Source organism: Dermacentor andersoni, chromosome 3 (genome assembly GCF_023375885.2).
Source record: "Dermacentor andersoni chromosome 3, qqDerAnde1_hic_scaffold, whole genome shotgun sequence".
Taxonomy (NCBI): Eukaryota; Metazoa; Arthropoda; class Arachnida; order Ixodida; family Ixodidae; genus Dermacentor; species Dermacentor andersoni.
In genome coordinates, this window is record NC_092816.1 from 78434122 (window position 1) to 78457301 (window position 23180).

General features: G+C 42.9%; 1 protein-coding gene across 4 annotated transcripts in view; it reads right to left on the reverse strand.

Moving 5' to 3' along the window:
- LOC126544394 (syntaxin-like) overlaps positions 1–23180 on the reverse strand; it is a 47347-nt gene that overhangs the window by 18520 nt on the left and 5647 nt on the right. For all 4 annotated transcript variants that reach the window (XM_055061491.2, XM_050191711.2, XM_055061489.2 and 1 more), the window contains exons 2-7: positions 12129–12215; positions 9750–9849; positions 9141–9215; positions 8177–8253; positions 1994–2102; positions 539–612 (exon numbers count right to left, since the gene is read on the reverse strand). In XM_055061491.2, coding sequence (XP_054917466.1) covers positions 539–612; positions 1994–2102; positions 8177–8253; positions 9141–9215; positions 9750–9849; positions 12129–12149 — 456 coding nt within the window. In that variant the 5' untranslated portion in view covers positions 12150–12215. The remainder of the gene's footprint in view (positions 1–538; positions 613–1993; positions 2103–8176; positions 8254–9140; positions 9216–9749; positions 9850–12128; positions 12216–23180) is intronic.

The following is a 23180-nucleotide window of genomic DNA, read 5'->3' on the forward strand; positions in this document are numbered from 1 at the left end:
AGACGACAGAGTAGGACACCTGTTCGGCGGGATTTTGTAGTAGAGGGCCAGAATCCTAATCCAATGACAACAACTACGGGGATGCGGAAGCCACAGCAAACATACCTGCCATTCAATGTCAATAGTGAGCCCAACAGCAGGTGACTACGCAGAAGCATCAGCCAAAAAGCCGAGCCATTCTATAGGGGGCACAGGTGGCAAAGAGACTTCTTTAACTAGGCCAGGGAGGTCCAGCAAGTGTAAAAAGTTGTGCAAATTGCAAATTCTGTAGACATGTACATGTATACGCAGCAGAAATCTCAGCTCATATGGAGTACACTTTCCACAAACGATGCACAGTCGCATAACTGAACCGCTTCGTTCTTCATCCCATCGTCCTCTCTCACACACGTATTCGACTTGATGATCCGCGCCTCACACAACCCTAATCTCTCTGACCAGTTTTTCAAAACTGATCAGTTCTCCGACCAGAAGCTTAGCATCTAACCAAACTTTAAAAAGGCATGACAAAAAAAAAAAAACACTAAGCAGTACTCACTCCCTGAGTGAATATGGCTGGATTTCCACTTTCCAGCATCTCTTCAATTTCTTCGTCTGTTGTCATTTTCCCCGCTGAAAAATGAAGAGAACATTTTCTATCTGGCTCAATGTACCTATGACCAGGGGCGCGACTATTGCAGAGGTTAATTAATATGTTTTATAATGATAATTTATCAAAACAGTAGTACTGGGCTTATATCAGTGACTTCGCGGAAGCACCAGCCCAATTCCAAAAGCGTCTCTTCTTTCTTTATAGAAAGGGGCTCCCCCGGAAAAGGCTACTCAAACAGACCAATCTCAGGATGACTTTCAGTTTGCCACTGCTGCCGCAATAGTAGCCCCTACCAGCAGTTCTTAGCAGTCTACATAGCACAACATAGCCATTGAGCCATCTTAGCACATCTAACGAGTGGTATATGAACTGCACCTATAATGACCCCAAGCGGAGCTTGTAGCAGCCTTTGCAAAAGTTTCAAGAGACTTCAAGGAACTTCAAGACTCTGACGAAGCATTTTCAAGGATTACAGCTAGAAAACAAAGCACTGTGTTACAACAAGGAAACATTTATTTGTTGTATTAATGCAAAGATTGTAAGTGATAGCATGGTGTTTCGTTGTGCTGAAGGCATCTCAGAACATTGGTGTAATGAGCGCACGAGATAAGATTGACGGAAAACGGTCGCCATTGGTCAGCCTGTCCAAAGAAACGATTACATAAATTTAGCTTGACATTCACCACTGTGTATTATGCACACAGCGCTCATGCCAGCAGTGGAAGCTAGAATGCCGCACCCTGGCTTCAGCATAGACGATTAAGCAGAGTATGACAGTGCGTCCAACTGGCTTCCTTGATAGAAGGACAGCATAACAACACCAACGCCAACAGTGCAAACATGCTTCAAGCGCCTGTATAATTGCTACTGGAATAAAAATGTTAGCTAAACTGTTTACATAAGCCATCACCGGCCAATATAAACAAGTGGCCCTACCACAAAAATGGTAAGAGGACCAGGTTGGCTTGAGTCTCTGTTAGCCTTGTGGTCCGATACAAAAATAAAATCAACTAAGCTTAGCCACATGGAAAACTAAAAAATTTTAATATGCTGAAATTTTTAAGGCTCTCCAAGGTCTTGCAAGTGAAAGTTTCACATTCAAAGGTTTTCAAGGACCACCATGAACCTTGAGCACAAGTCAAATGAAGGCGACAATCAATGTGTTCATGAGTACATTGTAGTTTTACTTGTTTTACTTGCACAAGAAGTCCCGACAACGGTGATTAAACCTTGGTACCTCCTCCTGTGTAAGCACAACTATGTATTATTTCTATTGTATATAATAAACTTGAATTGCATTGAACTGAAAGAATGTCACTGTCATTCAAGGGCAGAGTATAGAAGAGTATTCTGAAGCCAGTGAAAGAAGCGCAAGGAATCTGTCACATAGTTATTACTCACTGATCTCCAGCTGTCGCCTGATGCGGTCCTTACACCGCTCACGGTAGTCATTTTGGATCTTGTTGTACTCTGTCATGACTTCGACAAACTTGCGAGAAAGTGTCGAATGCTGTGTCACGAGAAATGAGAAGGAGGGTGATATATGCATAGCATCCACAACCACACCTATGCTGCCGTGACTATGACAACCACGTTTATACAAAAACGAGTACAATAGAAAGGTACATGCTAAGCTGATTTCAAATGATCACATGAATACTATATGCAATTAAATATCCTTCATGAAATAAATTGAATAACTTATCATAATTGACTGAGCCCATAGATAACTATGTCTTAGTGGACTTTTGCGCTTGTTCAGTATTCAAATATAGAAAACATCACAGGTGCTGCCCACTTGTTGCTGTAGCACAGCAGCGTGAATTAGGTGTGCCATCACAAGGAACAATATTAGCTGCTTGTAGCTCGTAAAACGCCTATAGATAGACAGCAAAAAATTAGCACTGCCAAGGAGGAGCACATAGCTACGTTACCTTATTTTATAGAGTGGTCAGAAAAGCAAAGCCATTGTGTTTTGCATATGAATTACAGATCTTTTGCATGAGATGAATAAACATGATAAATTTTTGCATGAGTAAACATGAGAAATTTAGTTACACTGAGGCAATTAGCATGTCCTTTCACCATCAGGCACGAGTGCTTGCAATAAAAAAAAGCAGAAGCTCTACGGCTGCCCATCATTTCTGGATTCATGTTATCCTCCACAACACAATGTGAAGGACCAGAAACGGCCATGGTAAACACGGCAACAGAGAGACAGTCTTAAAAGGACACAAAAGGCAAACATCAATTCAAGCTACAATGAGTGCTCTGAGCGTGTCTGAAATGTAACTTGTACAGAAAACAAAATTTTTGCTAGCAAGGAAGTTGCATAAACATGGGATGTGATTGGTCCCACCATCGTGAAGATGTGGAATGAACCCCTACAACATCTTGCATTCCAAATATAACCCCTAAGTGCTAGCCAACTGCTGAAAATGAGGTAACTATGCTGCATTTGAACATTAAAAAAAATTAAGCCTCTCCAATTTCGTGGCAACTTCCTATGGAAGAACTCTCTGCTGCTAACCATTCAAGCAATTCTATGTTTAGGATGCACGACATCCTCTTTGCACAGCACACTGAAGCACCAATGACACAAGTGCCTGGCAGAGGGAAAGATCACCAGTACAACAGAAAAGTTGATGACCTAGATCTACCTGTTTTGCTTTTTTTTAGGCGATCTACAGTCTTCGAGAAACACAACCTGTTCCATTCCAATTTCTTCATGGCAGTTGAGTCACCTCTTTGAGCATAACAATTGCCGAGAGGTTATGAAGACACGTCGCTTGAGCTAGAATTAGTATTTGCTTTTGGTGTCCTCTAGAGAGCTTCCACCTACACTACAGCGTCACCATGCTCGCGGAATATTGCTTGCACTAAAATGCACCACGTCAAGCAACTACTCTCACAGCAGGAGCAAATGCGCACGAGTCAAGTCAAGCAGGAAAAGCATTGCAGGCAAGTCAAATGTTTCTTAATGTTTCCTAAGCCCTCGCTTGTCACCTCAGAAAAAATAACGTCTGCCACCATTGCTCTTCCCTTGGGCAGAAAGGTGAGGATTCCAAACCTAAGTTGTCCATAGACGAGCAGTTGCACCAACTTCAAGTTTCTGCGACTTCAATGTATGGCAGGACAAACGTCTGGTTGTATCTAAGACAAGTGTGCTGTTTCGGTTTTGCAAAAGGAAGGTGGCTGTCATCATGCACCTGGTTAGTGTACAGCCCTTACCTCTTGCACTAACTACATCTGTGAACAGAAAATTTTCCTATAATAAATTAATAAACACAATTATAATGGGATTTTATGTCCCAAAGATGCACACTAACCTAACAGAGACACCATAGTGGAAAAGATCACAATAACTTTGGCTCCCTGAAGTTATTTACTTTGCATCAAAATAGAAGTGTGCAAGCTCTTTTGAAATCTGGTTCCCTCCAAATGTTCTCCCTTTAAAATGTGAAAGCAGGGCATTAAACAATAGCACATATTTAAAGGCTGAAGGCCATAGTTGCAAAGAGGGCTAGAGTGGCCGGCATCCAATGATTTAGTTTTCCTTCAGGGCCATGCACATGTGGCCTGGATGACTGCCTATCCAGTCTCACAATGTTGCATTCAATATTTTCGTGTTGGCTGTCGGGTTGTGTTCAACACCCAACACGCAACCTCGAGTGAGTGGAACATTCATTCATTGGCACATGTCGTGTGACCCTGCTGTATAGCAGCTAGAGTCTATGACCAGCGCTCACAGTCTCATTACATTGGTGACAGCTTGTATACAGTAGATAAGGCGATAACATAGGTAACAGCCAAGTGAATTATTTTGTGGCACTCACACTCAACGGATACGCAAAAGTTAGAATTATTATGTTTGGATTCATTTTGCTTTTCTTTAGATTATTAGATGATTTATACCAAAACAATTTTTCATAAACAAAAATGAACTCCTCAATGTATTCAGCAGGGTTGCTCAACTGTACTATGATATTATTACTCATGGCAACTAAACCCGGCACTACATCTGAGAGAAGTGAACTGTGTGAGTGCACCTTGCTGGGTGAGTAAGAAAGCTGGCTTCTTTGTGAGAGTCTCGTCAAGAGACACTCAAGGCTAACTAAAACAAAAAAAGGAAACGGCAACACAAACCGAAAAGAAAGCAGTACTTGGTAGTAGAAGAATAAGCACAAGAGAAACCCCAAGGCACACCATGCAGAGATAAAAATGCGCAAAATTCCCGCATTGCAAAAAAGCATAAACTGCAAACCTAGTCGAATGCAGCAGGCTGAGAGAAGAGGTCGCAACATGCAAGCGAAAGGCAGAGAGAGAAAGATAGATTTGTGAGGGCAAGCAAGACTAGCCCAGACGTACTGCAAGAAGTCAAAGAGCGAAAAAAGTGAGATAGAGAGAAAATCAAGAGGCAGAGAGAGAGGAGGAGAAAAAGACCTGTCTCCTGAAGGTGCGCTTTTCCCCCACAGTGCCCACGCACACACTCCTGAAAGCCACGAACGGTCAAGCATTGAGAGCAGCAGAAAGAATGAGGATGAACAGCATGGAAACTAAAACAAAACCTATATGTCACTTTGTTACCTCCCCGAGAACAGCATGACCTGCAGGGCGTGCTGCATGCACCTATTGGGTAGAGTTACTGTATATGGCTCCTTTTATATGGAGCCATATATAGTGACTCTACTCTTAGGTAACAGGCAAGTAGCTCACAAAGCTAGGTGACTATTTGTCATCACCTTGATTCAAAGCGGATGCCATTAGGGATAACAATCACCACCACCGGTTAAACGGCTGACTGATGGCATTCTCGCATGTCTAAATAAAGCAGGTCATCGAGGAGAATGTCATAACACTAGGGAGCAAAGTGTATGGACCACAGGTTCTGCAAAAACGTCAATTTATTTTTACCCTACATGTGCAGTGTAAGATTCATGACTACAGAGCTGAGTTCATGTGGTCCAGTTCAAAGCGTGAGAAACAATTTCAGAGTACACCTACTTAGGCCAGGCACGTACCCAGGGGGAGGGGGGGGGCACAGACCCCCTCCTTGAAATTAAGCATCATGCCCCACCGACGCCACCACTCCACACACACATTCCTAAAGCGCCGCCAAATCAATCTTGCGACTTGACAGCTGTTTGGCGGTATACATTTTGCTACTTTTTTCACTCATTTTGGATGGCGATAGTTATTGGCACCTCCTGGGGTTTGACGGCCAGCTTTCTCACTGATTCGGTACCCGCGCAATTAACTTGAGATGCATTCAGTTGTCATAGTTTCTTATTTTAATTATCTTATTTTTATAAATTTTTATTGCCCAACACAATCTTTATGTCACCATCTATTGCAACAGTCACACACATTACTGTTGCTTCGTTTGTTCAACCTTCTTTGTTTACCCTAATCCAGGGACCAGGAAAGGGATTCAGTTCGTGGTCAGCTGGTGTGCACGCTCGCGGAACGAGTTGCGGCCGGGGACAACGCCAGTAGCGTTCAACTTTTCCTTTTGCTTCATTATTTCCTCGAGTGACAGCTCGCTGCAATGTTGGCAGATCCTTGGAACCGTATACCCGTGAAATAGGTTAGATAAGGTGGAAAATAAAATCATGTGAAGCAGCGTCCATCATCAAACCCTGCAATAACCATTAAACCCATAAGCAATATCAATGTCAACCGTTACCTCGTCTGGCTTTTCCCTAATTGTACAAAACTTTTCATGCAAAATTGGCAACTGGAAACAAGAGTCACAAAGAGTTGAGAAATTAAGCGATCTACTAAGGGAGAGAGCCGAGGCAACGGCCAAACAGGAAGGAAAAGTGAAAATTAACAAATTTAACCATCGTATGTGAAAATATTTGTGGATCAACGTCTTTTTAATTAAAAAGGAAGCGGAGAAAACGCCACTGGAAGTAGAGAAGGATTCCGTCCGTTTTGAATGACGCTTCTACCATTATCAGACTCGCCGGCTGACGTAGCCACTCCTCTGCTGTGCTTATGTGGGTGTTTTTCTAACCTTCCGTGATGGGCACAGTACGTCTAGAACCGCAGGGTCCTGCGCTCTATGCGTTTGTACGGGACTGGCGGCCACGCATCGTTACAAACTTCCCAAACAACAGTACGAGTTGATTTTGGTACTTAACTTGGTGGAGCAGTAAACGAGGAATACAAAAGAACTGTGACTGTTCCACAAATGTAAATTTCTCTATAATTTTTCCAGAACTAATTTAAAAAAAAAACGCTGCTAGAAATCTTTACACTTTCGCTTGTTTACTTGTTCTTGGCAGTGGTCCTCCTGCACTTCTTTCCTGCACAAGTCCATTCGATGTGGTTCCTTGTTTGTCAAGCAAAGGTGAGGTGTACCTCACAGGCGTACACCTGTGAGATACACCTTATCTTATTTCTCTTTTGTGGGTTTACACGTCTTTATGGCGAACGGTAGGCATTATTCACGTTTGTACTAGTAAAGGCACCCCCCCCCACTATTCCCTCATTAGCGCAGAAAAAATGCCTTGGGTTGGGCCCTTCTCGAAAAACAATTCTGGGTACATGCCTGACCTAGGCAGAAAAAGAAAGAAATCTGTTTTTTTGCAGAACCATCCATCCTTGTACTTTTGCTCACGCAAGCTATGACACCTGTGATTGCCCTGAGCCTGACCATCGCCGCCGTTTTCAGTTTAACTGTAATTTGTCTACTTTAATTGCATGTTCCCAATTTTTCAGACAACGGCTGAAATTATATATAATTTAATGCATCTTCCAGGAGAAGACATCACTGTGTGATATATTTTCTAGATGCATCGCTGCCAAACCAATTCTACCATTTCATTGTAAAACAGGTGGTCTTCAGTACACATGCCCATGGTAAACATGGGCACAACTCTTAAGACAATTGCATATGAGAGAACCATAAATTTCACGCATTCTAAAAGTATTTAAAGCGGGTAGACAGATGGTGCATTCAAACCTCCTATGAAATTTTGATACACAGCATCCACTAAAATGTCACTGCGTGCAAACATACTAAGACGCTTGCACACATTCTTGTAAAGTGTCACAGAGGCTGTGTGATGAAGTTTAGCTCGACTTTCAGCCACAGCTAAAGGCTAAAGGCAATAAAGAAGTGTTGTTATCATATCAATGCACAATAAACAGCAAATAGACATTGGTAAAGCTCTAAACCAAAGACTGAAACTATAACCTACATTAAAAGTAGAAGAAAGCTGAGTGTGACTTTCATGTAACAGTTAACACCGGCTAGTAAAATAAACTCTAAACTTCACCTATGCAAAGCTCACAGATATTTACTCAATTTTCGCTACCTAGGGTACAAGGCAAGAATATTGCCTCAAAGGTCACAATGAGTGCCATCAATATCTCACTCTACATCTAATTGCATATTAAAGCGCTTATTGTAAAAATACTTAAGTGAAAGTTTCCTCATGGAATTCAACTGCATAACTACTGCTGCAGATATAGCCCTCTGTAAGTCTCATAATATCATAGGTTCAAATAATATTAAAGTGCTTCTATACGTGTTTCTGTTTAAACACAGCATTAAAGGATGGCTCAGAAGCTCACCTGTGTTTTTCGTATCCTGAGCTCAGCCGATCTGTTCCCGATTAATTGGTCCTCTTGGTCAATATTTTGTTGCATCACTGTATATTTTTTTTTAAATAAGAGCTTACTTTAGAACAAAATGCACTGGCACAAATCCATCACAAAATAAAACAAGACCCATTCGGCAATTTCAAGTTTCATCAATGATGAGGTTCATGTCAGCAGTACACCAAATCGCTGCCAACACGTCTCATCCCCAACAGCTGAGATATAAAAAAAAGCCCACCTGCCAACCTGTGAGCTTTAAAATTTTTTAAATTCCACCCACTGAGGGAGAGGGGGGAGGGAGCGTAGCATGAACTTTTTTTAAAGCTTGCAGTCAGCACACACCTAATCAGAAATGCATATGCATATTATTAAAGGTGATTTATTAAACTATATTAAACTTGCTCGAATCAAGTACCTTCTTGCATTGTTTCACCATGCATAGGAAGGTTTAATTACAATGAAGAGTTTTAGGACCTACTAACGATTAATTTTCATTAGAAGTATTTGTTCTTTAACTTGATGTAACATTTGTAAAATTGTAAAACGAACCTAAATTCATAAAGCTTATGAAATATTTGAGATAGTTGGCAGGTATGAACAAGGCAAATCTTTGCCTGCTTCTGTGTGATGCCTGACAGACTATGATGGAAATCTAAAAACATTGAACCCTTTCACTGAAAGCAAATAAATAGAAACATTTTTGACACAGGGTTACATCTTGGAGTTGGCGGTTGGGCTAGTTGGCACATGGTGTTCAGAAAATAAATGGAGCAAAACGATGGGATGAGAAAGACAGCCAAATATTTCTGCACTAAATATATCACAGGCATCAGGCACACAGACAATTCCAAACTAAAGGCACCTTTACTGAGAGCCACTACAAGTGCAAAAAGAGGAAAGTAGAAATAAAGATGTGAAAAAAGAAAAGTGAACGTACTTTTCAGCTTCATTCTCACTTTATTCGCAATTCTCTTAACATCTGCCATCAGTTCCTCCAAGTCCTGTTTCATTTCTACAAGAAAGAGAAAGATGATTACTGAAATGTATTACTGTCCGTATTAACACAAGAAAACTGCTTCAGTTTCCAAAAACTGCTCAAATTAACATTCCTGCATGGTGTCACTTGGTATTTGGTCTTCCTGCTTTTTTTTTTCTTTTCTTTCCTCTAATTACCTCCATTTTTTTAGTGTACAAGTCACGTCACATAACAAAGTTATATTAAAAACTTTAGTTGGCAGTGTGTGCTTGCATTCTGTTCCCATTTTGCAAATACCAGTCCCGGCTAAAATTTAAAAATAATAATAAGAAGAAGTATGCCAGCCGAAATTGCAGAGGGCACATCATTTACTCAGGTTTTGTTTATCTGCAGTTCATTGTATTTGAACACTGTGTCTGTACTTGAGTGACAGCTACACCTTTTCATGCATGCTCTTGTTTGAGTCAATTAATTTCTATTTGCATCCTTCCTGCTTCAAGACATTATGGTACTTGGAGCAAAGTCAACGAAAGAGACTTGCAAATGATTGACACCACGCGAGTCACTTACTTTCGTCCTGGAGTGGCGACGACAGTATTGCACTATGCTTCCTCTTCATTTCAAGCACTATCTTTTCTATCTTTTCAATGTTCTGCCCAACCTCTTCCACCTGAAACAGGAAATGCAGACATTGCTTGTGGTCCTTAACAGTATACAAGCATTGAAAGAAGGAGAATTCCGAGTTCATGTGGGCACACTGTAATGGTTGCAAATCAACAGCTGATGTCGCACCTTGTTATGAAATCGTCACAAATTTGTCATGCACAAAAATGAAAAAAAAAAAATCCAGTTTCATGTCTGTCTTGTGTGATCTATATTGTGATCTACAATGTGATCTATATTGCACCATAAACCTGTGAAGTTGTGAATCAATTGCAACATGACCACACAAAGAATTATTAACACTACCATATCACCTCTAGTGGTTTAATTGTAAGTTCAGAACGCTATTTGAAAAACGAACATTTTTTTTTAAAGTACTGAAACCTTTCACCTTCATGGAACTAGCCAGCACAATAATTTTAACACTGCTCATTTAGCATAAAATGTTTGCAAAGAACATAACTTGGGCTTGACCAGACAACCAAAAATTCTGATGAAAGAAATACATTGTCTATTTTCAGTCCTCAAATTCAATGTGAACTTAGGTTTAATAAATACTTCTAAAGAAATAATGTAAACGCTACCCTCTTATACTGTTCTCAGTCGATTGCGTGATGTCTATAATTTGAGCATTTATTGCTTACAACCATTTGCTTTCTGAGTGCAATATTAATTCTGAAGAAAGCAAATAGACAAATGTGTCATAAGTCTTACTGCCCCTTTTCATAGCATGAATTCTGTATAAAAATAAATATAGCTCACAAGCAAGGCACATTATTCATATTTACATTGGTTGGTGCCTTCATTTCCCAGGACTTTATTACCTGCCGATGCTGGAATGTCTTAAACTAAGCCCCAAATCTGTGCTAGTGGTGGGCCTATTGTCTTGTGGCACACATATTTTTGTTACAATTTGACACAAACATAAGGCAGTGATTACAAACCAAGGACTTCAAGTTTATCACTGACTTCATGTATGTAGTGCACAAAAAAACGAGGACAAAAAAGAGAGATAGAGACAAATGTTGTGCTACGTGTGTCTTCACCTCTTTTTTTTTTCTTTTTCGCGTGCTACATATATGAAGTCAAGATGTACCAACATGCCCAAACTGCCACATCTGTGAACTATATTTCATCACTGAACCTGCACCGTCTGAAAAAAAAAATACCGATGGCAACAATGAAGTTACATGAAAGTTGCACAACAAAAAAGGAGTATCTTAGGACATTTGAGACAATATAGTTTATGGGAGACTTATATTACGCACTGCATCACAAGTGGTTTTGACGGTTTTCAAAGCCACACATGCTAAATCATAGCTCAGGTTGTGCATATGCTATCAGGCAGGTCAAATCATTTTTTTCATCTATTGCTACAAATAATGTAAACTGCGGTACACACACTCGATTACAGCAGAAGAGCTGCCCACAGTGTCAATGACCACAGTTCCTTAAATATGGAGTCAAACTAGCTTATAAAAAATATATATATATTATTTTGACTGTTGTTCGCGAATTGGTCCAACAAGCACACAACAGAAACCACCACTGATGACAGCTGCAGGGCTCTCTATGAGTGAGCAAACTTAAGCTGGAGTTTCATCAGCAGTGAATGCACTGAAGGACCCTGGTGACAATTTCATGCAGTTAATCCAAGTTTTAACATTTCTAATATAGCTTAAAAGCATGATACCTAACAACTTCCATTAATCTAATCACTAATCTGTCACTAAGTGAAATAATTAGATGCTCAGAGCAAAATATTGCATGAGAAGGTAAAGGAACCTGCATTATTTGATTGCCCCACAGCAGACCACACTAAATAAGCTGCTGTGACAAATTGGTGACATCAGTCTGCTGCTAATGCAACTGGGAAGTTCAGAAACACTGCAAACTGCAAAAAAAAAACCCAGTAATTTGAGCTGAATGCCAGTGCGCTGCAACTGCAGAACTGCCTAAAAGACAAGCCAGGCTAGACTCAAGCAATTTATTCAGCCTCATGTCAAATTCTGCAACAAAACTGTGACTTACGTCAATCATGTGGTCATTTCAACATTACACAACACACTTCAGGACTGTCACTGTTGATAGTGCAATAGAATCATCTCATGTGAGACTGAGTCCGTGACTGCCCCATTTGTTCCCAGCAAAATCCCGCTATGCTTGCATGTGGGAAGAATGTGACACTGAGTGCTGCGTGATACGCTAATGTGACACGTCAACTGTGTGCTGTCAGGCCTTCAGGCCTGTCAGGGCTTCGTAGAAATAAGCAGGAACAAACGTCACCTCTGCAAAGAACTCCTCCATAAATGTGGGAGGAGTCTCCAGCGTGACAGCCACATCTCCGTCCAAGTCATCTTCGTCTGCCTGGGCCTGCAAGATGTTTTAAGAGCCTTGATAAGTCCTCAGTTTGACAAAGGCCAATGTGGTCAGAATTTAATGATATATAACATAAATAGTTAGTAATAACTATTCAAACAAATTACATTTCACCTCCGATGTGAGAGCTACTCTCACAATAATTATCTCTACCTGGACAAGTGTGATCACAACAGTGCGCCATCATCCATATATTAATCTGAGGTCTCGATCATCACCCTGGCTAAATAACCACTTCGCCTTCGCACACATTTATGGCGATACTGATGCTTTTAACTGCATGCAGTAGACTCCCATCAAGACAAACTTGAATGGATCCAGAAAACCTGTTTATCTAATTAAAACTTCATGTGAACAGAAGTAATCAAAAAACTATTATTCTCCCAAGTAGTAAAGAAAGGCCTATGCAAGAAAAAGAAAAATTTATTGCACTTGCATGATTCAAAGCATTAATTTACGTACTTGTATTTGGGCCACTCGGCAAATTTTGCTCGATGGCACTTCGCAAATCTGTGCATTACCTGAAAACTGATATTTCATTTAGCTTGTCCAAAATATCCTTCTGTGGCCTCTGTCGAAACAATGTGCCAGAGTACTCTGGCCATTATCAGCTACATTATCTGTGAGCACCACTTGTTATTGTGGCTCAACGGCAGTGTCCCTACCATCGTTATCCTCCTCAATTAATGCTTCCATGGTGTCAGCCCTGCATGTTTCCACATCATTGCCAATGCTGTCCTACATTACGTCCACAAAAATTCCATCTGCTTTTGCGGAGCAAGGTGGTTGCTCTGGGACTCTCACTCAGTCAAGCAGCAAGCATCAGTGACGACCATGCAAGTTCCATTTAACTGATTGATTTTCATGTCAAGTGCTAAAAAGAATTAAAGATCAGGCTTTCTTAGTGATTATGCCGAAATAAAATTACCTTCTTTTTGTCAAAACTATTTGTAACCTGTTAAGTAATAACAGCATGCTTGCTTTTAAGAGGGACAAATATACCTGTCACTAAAGGTTGATGCTTCCTAACTGAATCTGCCCCATTATACTAGAGTAAGAAGCTTAGGTTAAGAAAATTTATGCACAGGAAACAGATAACTAGATGGGGACAAACTAGCATTGGTTTGTCCTGTGCACTTTTGTGTGTTCTGTGCACGTACACGCAATCTTTTGTGTTGGCTTCATCTGGCAACAGAGGGTTGTGCTCAGGCAGTGCCATTATGAGGCACACCAAGGCATTAAAAGGCTTAAAGGACCCGTTACATAGTTCGGGCAATGCAAACAAACAAGCACATGTGCATAGATAACGCAGTGACGATCCTATCATGCCTGCGTGATTTTATGCCAACATACTCCGTGAGAACGGCTGAAGCCTGCACACCTGTTTTCTCCGAGCAGCCATTCTCCTCGCAGAGAGAGATAGTGATCGCCCCACATCACACTTCCTGCCTGCAGTGCATACACAGCTGGCAACCGCATACAGCTGTGAAGCGCAGAGCATGAAAAACAGCCAGCGGAAATGCCTCATACACTAAGGAAAGGAGAAAGAGAAAAAAGAAAGCAAAGGTTGTGTCTAGTGCTTTGGCACCTTCCAAGTTCCCTTACGTTTCCAGGTTTTCCCCAACTGTTCCCATGAAAATTCCATGGCAGTCTTTGACAGTGGCAGTTCGGGCACAAGAAAAAAGTAGTGCTTATTTGTACCTAGTAAGGCTACTATTCTAGCCAATAATATTCAACAAGTGGTATCAGATCTGGTCAATCCGGTCGGTCAGGCTCAACACTCACAAAACCGGCAGAAAAAGCACCATTATTTGCAGACTCCGTAGGTTCAGTTCAAAACTCTGTTTCCTTTTGGCACACAGATTGCTTCGCCATAACCACTCTAGGCAAACATTTTCTTGATTCAAAGCAATCTGGGTATAATTGCCTGCTTTCTTGCGGAATTTTCCAGACAATTGCCAAATTCCATGGAAACTGCAAGTTTTCCATATTTTCCCTGAAGGTAGACATCTCGGTTGTGCCAAATTTCACATAGATTTTGAACTCCAATAAAGGAGAATGCAGGAAAAGACTGTCGCTTGCCGGTGCCGACAGACTGATTTTGATTTGATTGATTTATTGGGTTTAATGTGTTGAAAAGCGACGCTGGGGCTATGAGAAACGCCGTAGTGAATTAATTTTAACCACCGTTTTTTTTTTTATGTGCACCTAAATCCATGTAAGTACTCGAGTATTTTTGCACCTCGCCTCTATCGAAATGTGGCCATCGCGGCCAGGAATCAAACTACACGACCTTATGCTCAATGATACAACGCCAATAATTCCAGCCGAATTATGGCATGTGCTGAGAGAGGAAATGAGAGAGGTCCTCTGCTGCGGGGAGAGTGGCCTGCCTCACCACATTATAGCCTTGCAACATTTCACTTGCTTCTATCTCCGCTACTGCTAAGCTCCTTCGGACATTCCTGGAATACAGCACTCCCTGGATACTGCTTTATAATAAGACTGATACACGGACTAGCTGGTTATAAATATTATTTAGCATCAGCGGACCAAGCCGGAAGAAAAATGTTGAAAACACAATGCGCTATCAATGTCAACGTCTTCCTTTCGTCCTTGTCCACTGGCGTTAAAGCACGTTTTCAGAGTTAATACAGCAGTGGTTATAAACATTATTTGAATGGCAGCGCAAAACATGGATGCGGCGCAGGAAATGGGGAACACAAGAAGTGGCCCCTCTCCTCTGCATTGCACCCCTGTTTCATGCTGCCGTGCGAATGGTGCTTTATACCTTCCAGTGTAAACCAAAATTTTCAAGGGGGTTATGTGAGGGGCCCTCAAAAGGAAAATTCCACAATCGATATTTTTGCAATCATAGCAACCTAAACTTGGAACCAATGACTGCAGCCAAACTTTTATTGCTAGGTATCTGGCTGAAGCATCATATCCAAGGATTGACTTCTAGCATTGTTAATGCGAAATTTTTGCTATAGTGTCTTAGCATAGAAACTTTTTCAGACGGACACAGGAAGGGACACACACAGGCACTAACTCTGAACAGAATGTTTATTGCTGGCCGGATCACTATTTATGTGCCATGCAGCAACTCAGGCATGCACAAAGACGGATGCATCAAGATACAACAATTTGTTCCTTGTTAAAGATAGCGAAGGCATACTAAAACAATCTTGGCCTAGCTTCTCAATAGTTGCAGCTTCAATTATCATTCTTGCTATTTGTTCCTTGAGCTTGCGCACAACGAAACATACTTGGAAAAGAGGTGAGAAACCACACGTACTGCAGTGGGCTGCTAACCAGCCATCACCACCTTTCTTTACATTGTTGCAGTGCTCTGTGAGCCTATCATGACGTAGTGTCTATCACAAGGTAAAGGTATTTGGTATACGACGCCTTCTTGAAGTGCATTCTATGGTTCTTGTCACAGCCTACCCTTCTTGGTTGGTTGATGGTTTTATTTGATGGTTGATGGTTTTATTTGATGAGTGATGGTTTTATTTTTCATGAAAGTGTATGCATGCTGCAAAAACACGTTTATGCCAAAAAATAAAAGCAAAACGAACAGACCGAAAAGCAACCCACATCTAGAGAAAAGGCAAAACCAACGCGTTCAAGAAAAAAAAAAACCACTTCTAAATAAGCCGAAATGGCAATCGGGATTCCTGCACAAAAAGTAAACGAACAACACAGATTTCAGTTTGCCCTTATTATCTATAAAATCGTAAGCCCTGTTGAACACCAGCTGCTGCCTAGTGGACGTGTTCGAATAGGTCTCCTACAGCCACGCAGTACTGAGTCTGCTTTATCACATCTGCAGTGGCTTTCTTGATGACCAACGCTCGATTTCTAGGGCAGGCATCCGTTATCTTTGCCTTGAGCTAATCTGACATCAGTCTTGATCATGTATCATGTAAGCATGATCTTTCACATAACCCCAAAGAAGGAAATCGAGCGGAGACAGGTCAGCTTACGTAGCCGGCCAATTTACAGGCCCGTGCCTTCCAATCTATTGCGCATAAAAAGTCGCATCCAGCCAGTTGCGTGCTCAGCTACTTCTGTGTGTGGGTGCCCCATCTTGCTGATTCCACAGAAGTGGAAGACATGACAGCGGGACTTTGCTGAGAAACTCATCAACCACTCCATCAAGGATTTAGTCCCCGTAACGCTGTCCAGTCAGTGTGTGATCGAAGAAAATGAGATGATTGTAGCACAGGCGTAAATTTCGCACCACACATTAAACAACCACTGGTACTTGTGCCGATTGCGCTTTACCCAGTGTGGATTGGAAACACTTGAATAGTGTGCATTATGCAAATTTACCTAGGTGTTTCTGTGAAACTTGGCTTCATCTCTGCACATGAAGTTGCTCAAGAAGTCCGGTGACGCACCCGCATTTGTGAGGACCCAATTCAAGAAATCTAGGCGATTCTACAGGTCCCTATCTTTCAAGCATTGGTGCTGGTTAAGGTGGTACGGGTGAAAGGCCGTCATTTAGAATCCTCCGAACTGATGACTTGGAAACTGGTACCTGGGCGACCACGTCCCGCCTACTAGCAAGAGGGTTTGAAGCCATAAATGGTAGAACATCCGTGCGTAGGCTAGGTCTCAATGATGGAATCTTATGCCACTCTTTCTTGCTGCTGGCGGTTCGTCTCAAGTCTTCATAATTTATGATGATAGTCGATGCGTTTGGTCTAGCACCACACTTCTATGACCGATATATATTTGCGGCCTTTCTCTTGCTGCCATTTGCAGCTCTGAAGGCAAGGATCATGTTTTCCTTCCGCTCATTAGAAAAAGACATCTCGACTGGGATGAAACAAAACGCACCTTTAAACATTTGCACTGACGTTGCCAGTTCGCTTTTGTGGTGACATATTTTGTGCCAAAAACAAAAAACCATCCATGCACTTTATCCAAGCTAAGGCAACAGCTACAACAGCTTGCTTCCAAGTAACACTAAACGTAATGTGTTAATTTGGCCGGGGCGCGGCAGATAAGGCACTAGCTTGATCACTATGTTTTTATTTATTTATTTTATTTTGTTTAGGCTAACTCTGAGGGAGCCTGTTCGAGGGCACTGCTTTATGATGTGGGTGGGAGGGTGGTCACGTGGTATTCTCCATATTTCACAAGGTTTATTTATCAATCATAAAAAATTTGTATGCAATTAGTACGTCACTGAAACTACCACAGTTAGATGTCCATTGGCTGTGCCTACAAATGCCTCATTGACACTTTGACAATTAGGATAGTATGTCTCGAGATATATAATTAATTACAATGACCTAATTTAATCTCGGTAACGCAAAATTTACTGGCAGCTACTCCACTGTACTGGAAAAAATATGCACTAGATTTTCTTCGAGTAACGCATTTCTCTTTTTTGTGAATCTTAATGAATGATATTTCATTGGGACACTCTATATATATTTATGACCTCTGCATACAAGTAACAATGTTTCCATCCCTAATAAATGTTATAAATTATTAGAATTTTGTTTTCATGAGTCGTTAGCATTGTTTACTAGAAAGAGAAGCAATACTGAGACATATTCATGTGCATTTCACACGCTGTTGATAAAAGATTCAGCCAAAGGGGTGACTGAAGCCTATAGGATTTTTCCAGGCGTCAAAAAAGCATGCAAAGCAATTTGAAGCGAGGTGAACATACAACAACAAATTCATTCTCTATGCATAGGCTATCCATACCTTTAGAAATAATTGTTAATTGGCTACCTCCTTCTCTTTCAAAAATATAAGGAAATTTGTCCTGTGTGCATATTTAAATATATTGTGTATGTGCATGATGTTTACAGTGTAAATTTAAAACGGCATTGCCACCTCCCCCGGGAATCTCCGGTGGGGGCTCGGGCACCGGAGCCCCGTAGTCGGCGCCTATGCGCTGGGGACTTCAAGCAGGCATCTGCCGCCTCGCAGGTCATTGGTGCAAGTTGGCGCTGAGCGCACGGCTAACAACGCAACCTAGAGGAAAGTCTAGGTGACGTTGAGCGAAGTAGAGAAGGAGAAACGAGGCGAAGCGTCACGGAGGAGGAAGGTAGGCAGAGGCGTGCTGGTTTGACCTCCTCTGGCAGTTGCTGCAGGTTTTGTATGCGACACGGAGGTTCCGGCTTCGTCTCGTGATGCGCGCCGTACGCTGTATGCGCGAGTGAAAGTGTGCGACGGTGAGCTTACGATGGCGGCTCCGCGTGCGCAAAGGAGGAAGTGGGGATGGGGAAGCGCGCCGCCTTCCGTCGCGCACATGGCACCGGGGAGGGAAGGAAGGGGGGAGGGGGTTGTACTTTGGCCGCGCGCGGTCGCGCGGGCTTTATCTCGAAAGCGATCTTCTTTGGGGGTACAGTCTAGGTCGGCCGACGGCTCGTAGCCATAGAGTTTCTCACTATAACACCTAGAGGGTAATCTGGCGCCACCGTCTATGGGAGTTTCTTAAAGGGGCACCGTGCCGTCATGGGAATGACGGTATATGTGTCTGCGAGGCTCGTGTTGGCTGGTGTTGTAAGAGGCTTCGTCTAAAACGTGGATATGGCTACGCAAATAACGCGTTCTCAAAGTAAAATCTTCATAAAATATTTCCATTCACGCATATTACATCTTTACTCACCCACGCTGCATGACCAAGCGAAGAAAAGCAAGAACAGACGACCAACTGTTTCAAAGCGAGCGCGAACCTTGTCGTCTGTCCTCCAACTTTAGCGGCCCGCTGATACTTTTTACGTAACATGTAGTCGTACACACAATAGCAAGATCTCATAGCTAAACAAAACATGTTTTCGCGTAATAATAAAGCTAAAACAGCTTTTCACGTGCTGTTCTAGTTAAAAATGAATCATTGTGACAGACGGAACGGTATTTGCCAAGCGCGTCTTCAAGGTGTCCTGTCTCTACGAGAACGATGCCAATCCGAATCCACAATATACCGGCATTCCCATGCATACCACAGCGCAGCAGCGCCAGATTTCCCTCTAGGTAATGTAGTGAGAAACTCTACGCTCGTAGCTTTTTGCGTGAGCCGTGTTCGAGTCGCTCAGTTTGCGTTGAAGCGATAGACATCGCGAAGGTCACTTCACTCGCTGCTGCTGCCGCGTTTCCTCACGCAAGCGTTTTGACAGCGATCGTCCACGGTCATTGAGTCTGATGTGTTCATGTTTGCCTGTGCGCGCTGACACATGCTTGTCAATTTAATTAGTAAGCGAATGAAAGAGGCGTTCTACTCCGGCTGCTGCTGCGTATGGCGTGGCCGCGCCGCGAGCACTGTTTTGAATACGATTAGCGATGCGGAAAGTCCAGGCGCACCGAGGGCCGATAGCTTCGTGCGCGCTATAGCACCCATATGCTTGCGCGTCACCTGCGTTCACGAAGTGAAACGTCACTGACTATTTGTTTCCTCCTCTTGTTTTCGCATCTGTCCACGGGCGATGTCCGCAGGCTACCAGTAGGGTGCTTCGATGCGCGCGCCCCTGGGCGTGGCGTATTGAGGACCCTAGCCTACAGGATCGGTAGCGGTCACTACGAATGTTCGTCTTACCGAAGAGCACGTCTGAGGCGGTTTGTCTTAAGCGGACTTTTTTTTGCATCAAGTCTATCGAAAACGAAACATTCCCATGTTGTTCGTTATATGCAATAATTCGGCTTACCGAGTTCGTCTTAACGAGAGTTCGCTGTACCAAAATTTCACTGTATTGAAATTTCACCTTTTATGCGAGCAAGTACAGTCGCCGGCGCATTTTTCTTAACCGGAAGGGGCCGCAATATTTTACTATTCATCAGGCAGTTGGAAAACAAATCTGCATGAGAAAAGAAATAATTCTAATTATTGAATTTGAGAGTCTGCAACCAAAATACGATTTCATGCCGTGCAGGTTGACAATATTTCTTCACACCGGCGGTACAAACCGAAGCCTGTGACGCTTTCGCGTCCATTCCGCCTCTGTGGCTGATAGTGTCGCCTGCATCACGAAAAGCACAGGCAGAGGGGAGCGAATGGCTCGTTTGCCACTCGCTTCAATTACGCATCGCTGAGACTCGAGATTACGCGACCTCCAGCGCCAAAAGCAAGGGGAGACAGCGCACATAAGGTCATGGCCGTCTCGGCCACCCAGCATTTGCACCAGCGCAGGTTACCTCCAAGATAAGAGCTCAGCCCGTCATGCGAAGCCGTGCCTGGGCTAGGGAGGAGACGCCCACCTACGCCCCCCTGCCCCTGCTCGCGCAGGAGTAAGACGGTACGCATCAAGCCCGAAGCCACTATCCTCGGCTCACTCGCACCCACGGCATACGGTGCGGAGGACGCGATGGGATCTTATCGCATTTACACTTTATAAGGAACACACGGCGAGAGGGTCCTGCTGCTACGCTTCGGCGGCCGCTCTCTTGCGCAGCGCGCGATTTGAGAGGTGTACTCGCAAGCAGCAGCACTTGACAGTATGCGTCCACGGCAGTTCCTATTTACTGTCTTGGTATTCCTTCGCGGCGGCAGTGAAATTTCGTTATATTGAAACTATGCGCAAACACTCGTTATAGAGAGGTGCTTAACCTATATATATAATCAGCTAAATATTTCATTCTATCGAGAATTCTGTTATACTAAGTTCGTTATATCGAAGTTTAACTTAATTATATTTTTTCATATGAACATAGCACCAGGCCCCGCACACTCTCAAGTTCAACAAATGGCCACAGAGGGCGAAAAATCAATCGAGGCGCGTTTCAGCGTAAGCGCGCAAGTGGAGCTACTGTAATTTGGTCGAATACTTTAATTTGTGCTTTTTCTGCTAGGGGCGCTGAACATGCTGAATTTTTTGCTTTACACAAACCATTGACATAAACAATCGAGGTGTCTAAGGATGCTTTTTTTTACCACAGGCAAATAGGCAGTCGATCTTTTTTTAATTTGATTGTTGAAGCTGCTTTTTAGTCATAGCGTCAAGGTTTTTGTACTTGATTAACCACCGACAGCCTATTGGTATCGATGTGTTTCCTGGCCGTTGGCGTTCGAATACTACGGCGGTAAAACATTTTCGAAAGCATGCTGGTTTCGTCTGCGAGTCATTACATAGACTTGCTGTAAAGAGGTCTACTCTTGGCAAAAAATAGTGCCTCATTTTGTTTAGGCGTTGATTATCATAATGAATGCGGCGGAGGTTGAGGGAGTACGCTTGAAGGTACGTTTTTATGCCGTTGATCTCCATAATACCGTAAGTACGCAAACCGATGTCACAGAACACCCGATGCATCATTGTGTGTTCTCCGTCATTGCTTGTTTGCTGTACGCCTACTAATTCTTCATTTCTTCAAGTGTTGTATCCTCCTTTTGTCCTTTTTCTCTTGTGCTTCACTTACAGTATGTCGTTCCGTCAGCTGTAATGCGCATTTGCAAAACCAAGACGTTTGATAAGACGCAGTGGTTATCATAATTTCACTACACGTGTATTAACCTGGCACATATGGTTCAGATACAGATACCTGTATGCGAACTTGCACGACGTTGATGCGGAGATTAGGATAATTATGACACCCGTAAGGAAGAGGCAGCTGACGGCCGTATAAGCTGTTGCGTTCTTTCCGCCAAACTACCCGGCCTGGTAGTGCTGTAAAGATGCTGTATAAAAGTGACGCGCGGTGACAGGGAAATTATTATACTTAGCAGCCGACCGTACGTTTTGTAGCTTAGGTCTTCTTTCTTGTGCGTTTGTGCTACCCTTATTAATGAGCCATTTCTTGACTATGTTCTTGACTATGTAACCGCGTTTGTGTGGATGCGTAGACGTGTGCTTTTTGTTGTACTTGTAAAATGCAAATAAAATATTTTCAGGCTTACTCAATCTTTGGTGTCGTGTGCGTTTATTCCAGTCGAGGCCATCGTGCCACCTGGAAACCGCATTCTGTCAGTAGCCCTACACGAAATGCAACAGCTGGAGCGCGGCGGCACAATTTAACTCAGGGTAACGGCGGCATAATAAACGAAAAACCGCTCCGGATGCCCTTAAAAGTCAGTTCAGAGTGTGCCTTAACTCGATATGACTCAGCGCTACATGTATTCTGCTGCGCCTCGATCGTGCTCCCGCCAGTTTGGTTGCTGTGTGGCAAACGTAGCGCCTACATAAATATGTAGGCGCTACGTTTGCTACACAGCAACTAAACTGGCGGGAGCACGATCGAGGCGCAGCAGCCAGAAACCCAGTAAAGCCACAGAACACCTGGTAAAGCGTGTGCAAAACCCCGTTTCCGGATGGATGGATGTTATGAGCGTCCCCTTTGGAACGGGGCGGTGGGTTGCGCCACCAAGCTCTTGCTACTATGCTGCCTGATATCCTACCTAGATTAACCAATGAAAAAAGAAAAGAAAAATAACACTATGAACTAACACGTCCAAATTTTCTGATCCCCTATTGCGAACTGTGTTTTTGTACGTCTCCGTCTTTTGTCGTTTCCCTGCTTTTCTTCCACCAATCCTCCAATCGCCTCTTACTAATGTCTATTGCGGACCTGTTTGCTTTACCACTGCTCCCGCTGAACCCAAGGGCTTCAAGGAGGCCAGTGGTGCCTAAATCGACCGCTGGGTACACGTCTTCACATTCTAATAAAATATGATCCGTCGTTTCCCTAGCTTTACCGCAGCAAGCACATGCTTCTTCCTCCTTCTTATATCTCGCTTTATAGGTGCGTGTTCTAAGGCATCCCGATCTCGCTTCGAAAAGTAATGAGCTTCCCTTTGAGTTATCATAAATGGTTTCTTTCCTGATTTCGTTTTTTCCTCTTAAGTAGTTACTCATGGCAGGTTTCTTTTCCATTGCCGCCACCCATGAGATTAATTCAGCCTCTCTAACTTTCCGCTTGACCTTCTTCGTTGCTGTGTTGCCCACCCCACAGGCCGCATACTTGCTGGTAAGCTTCCTAGTTCTTTTCCTCCACTGTGAATCA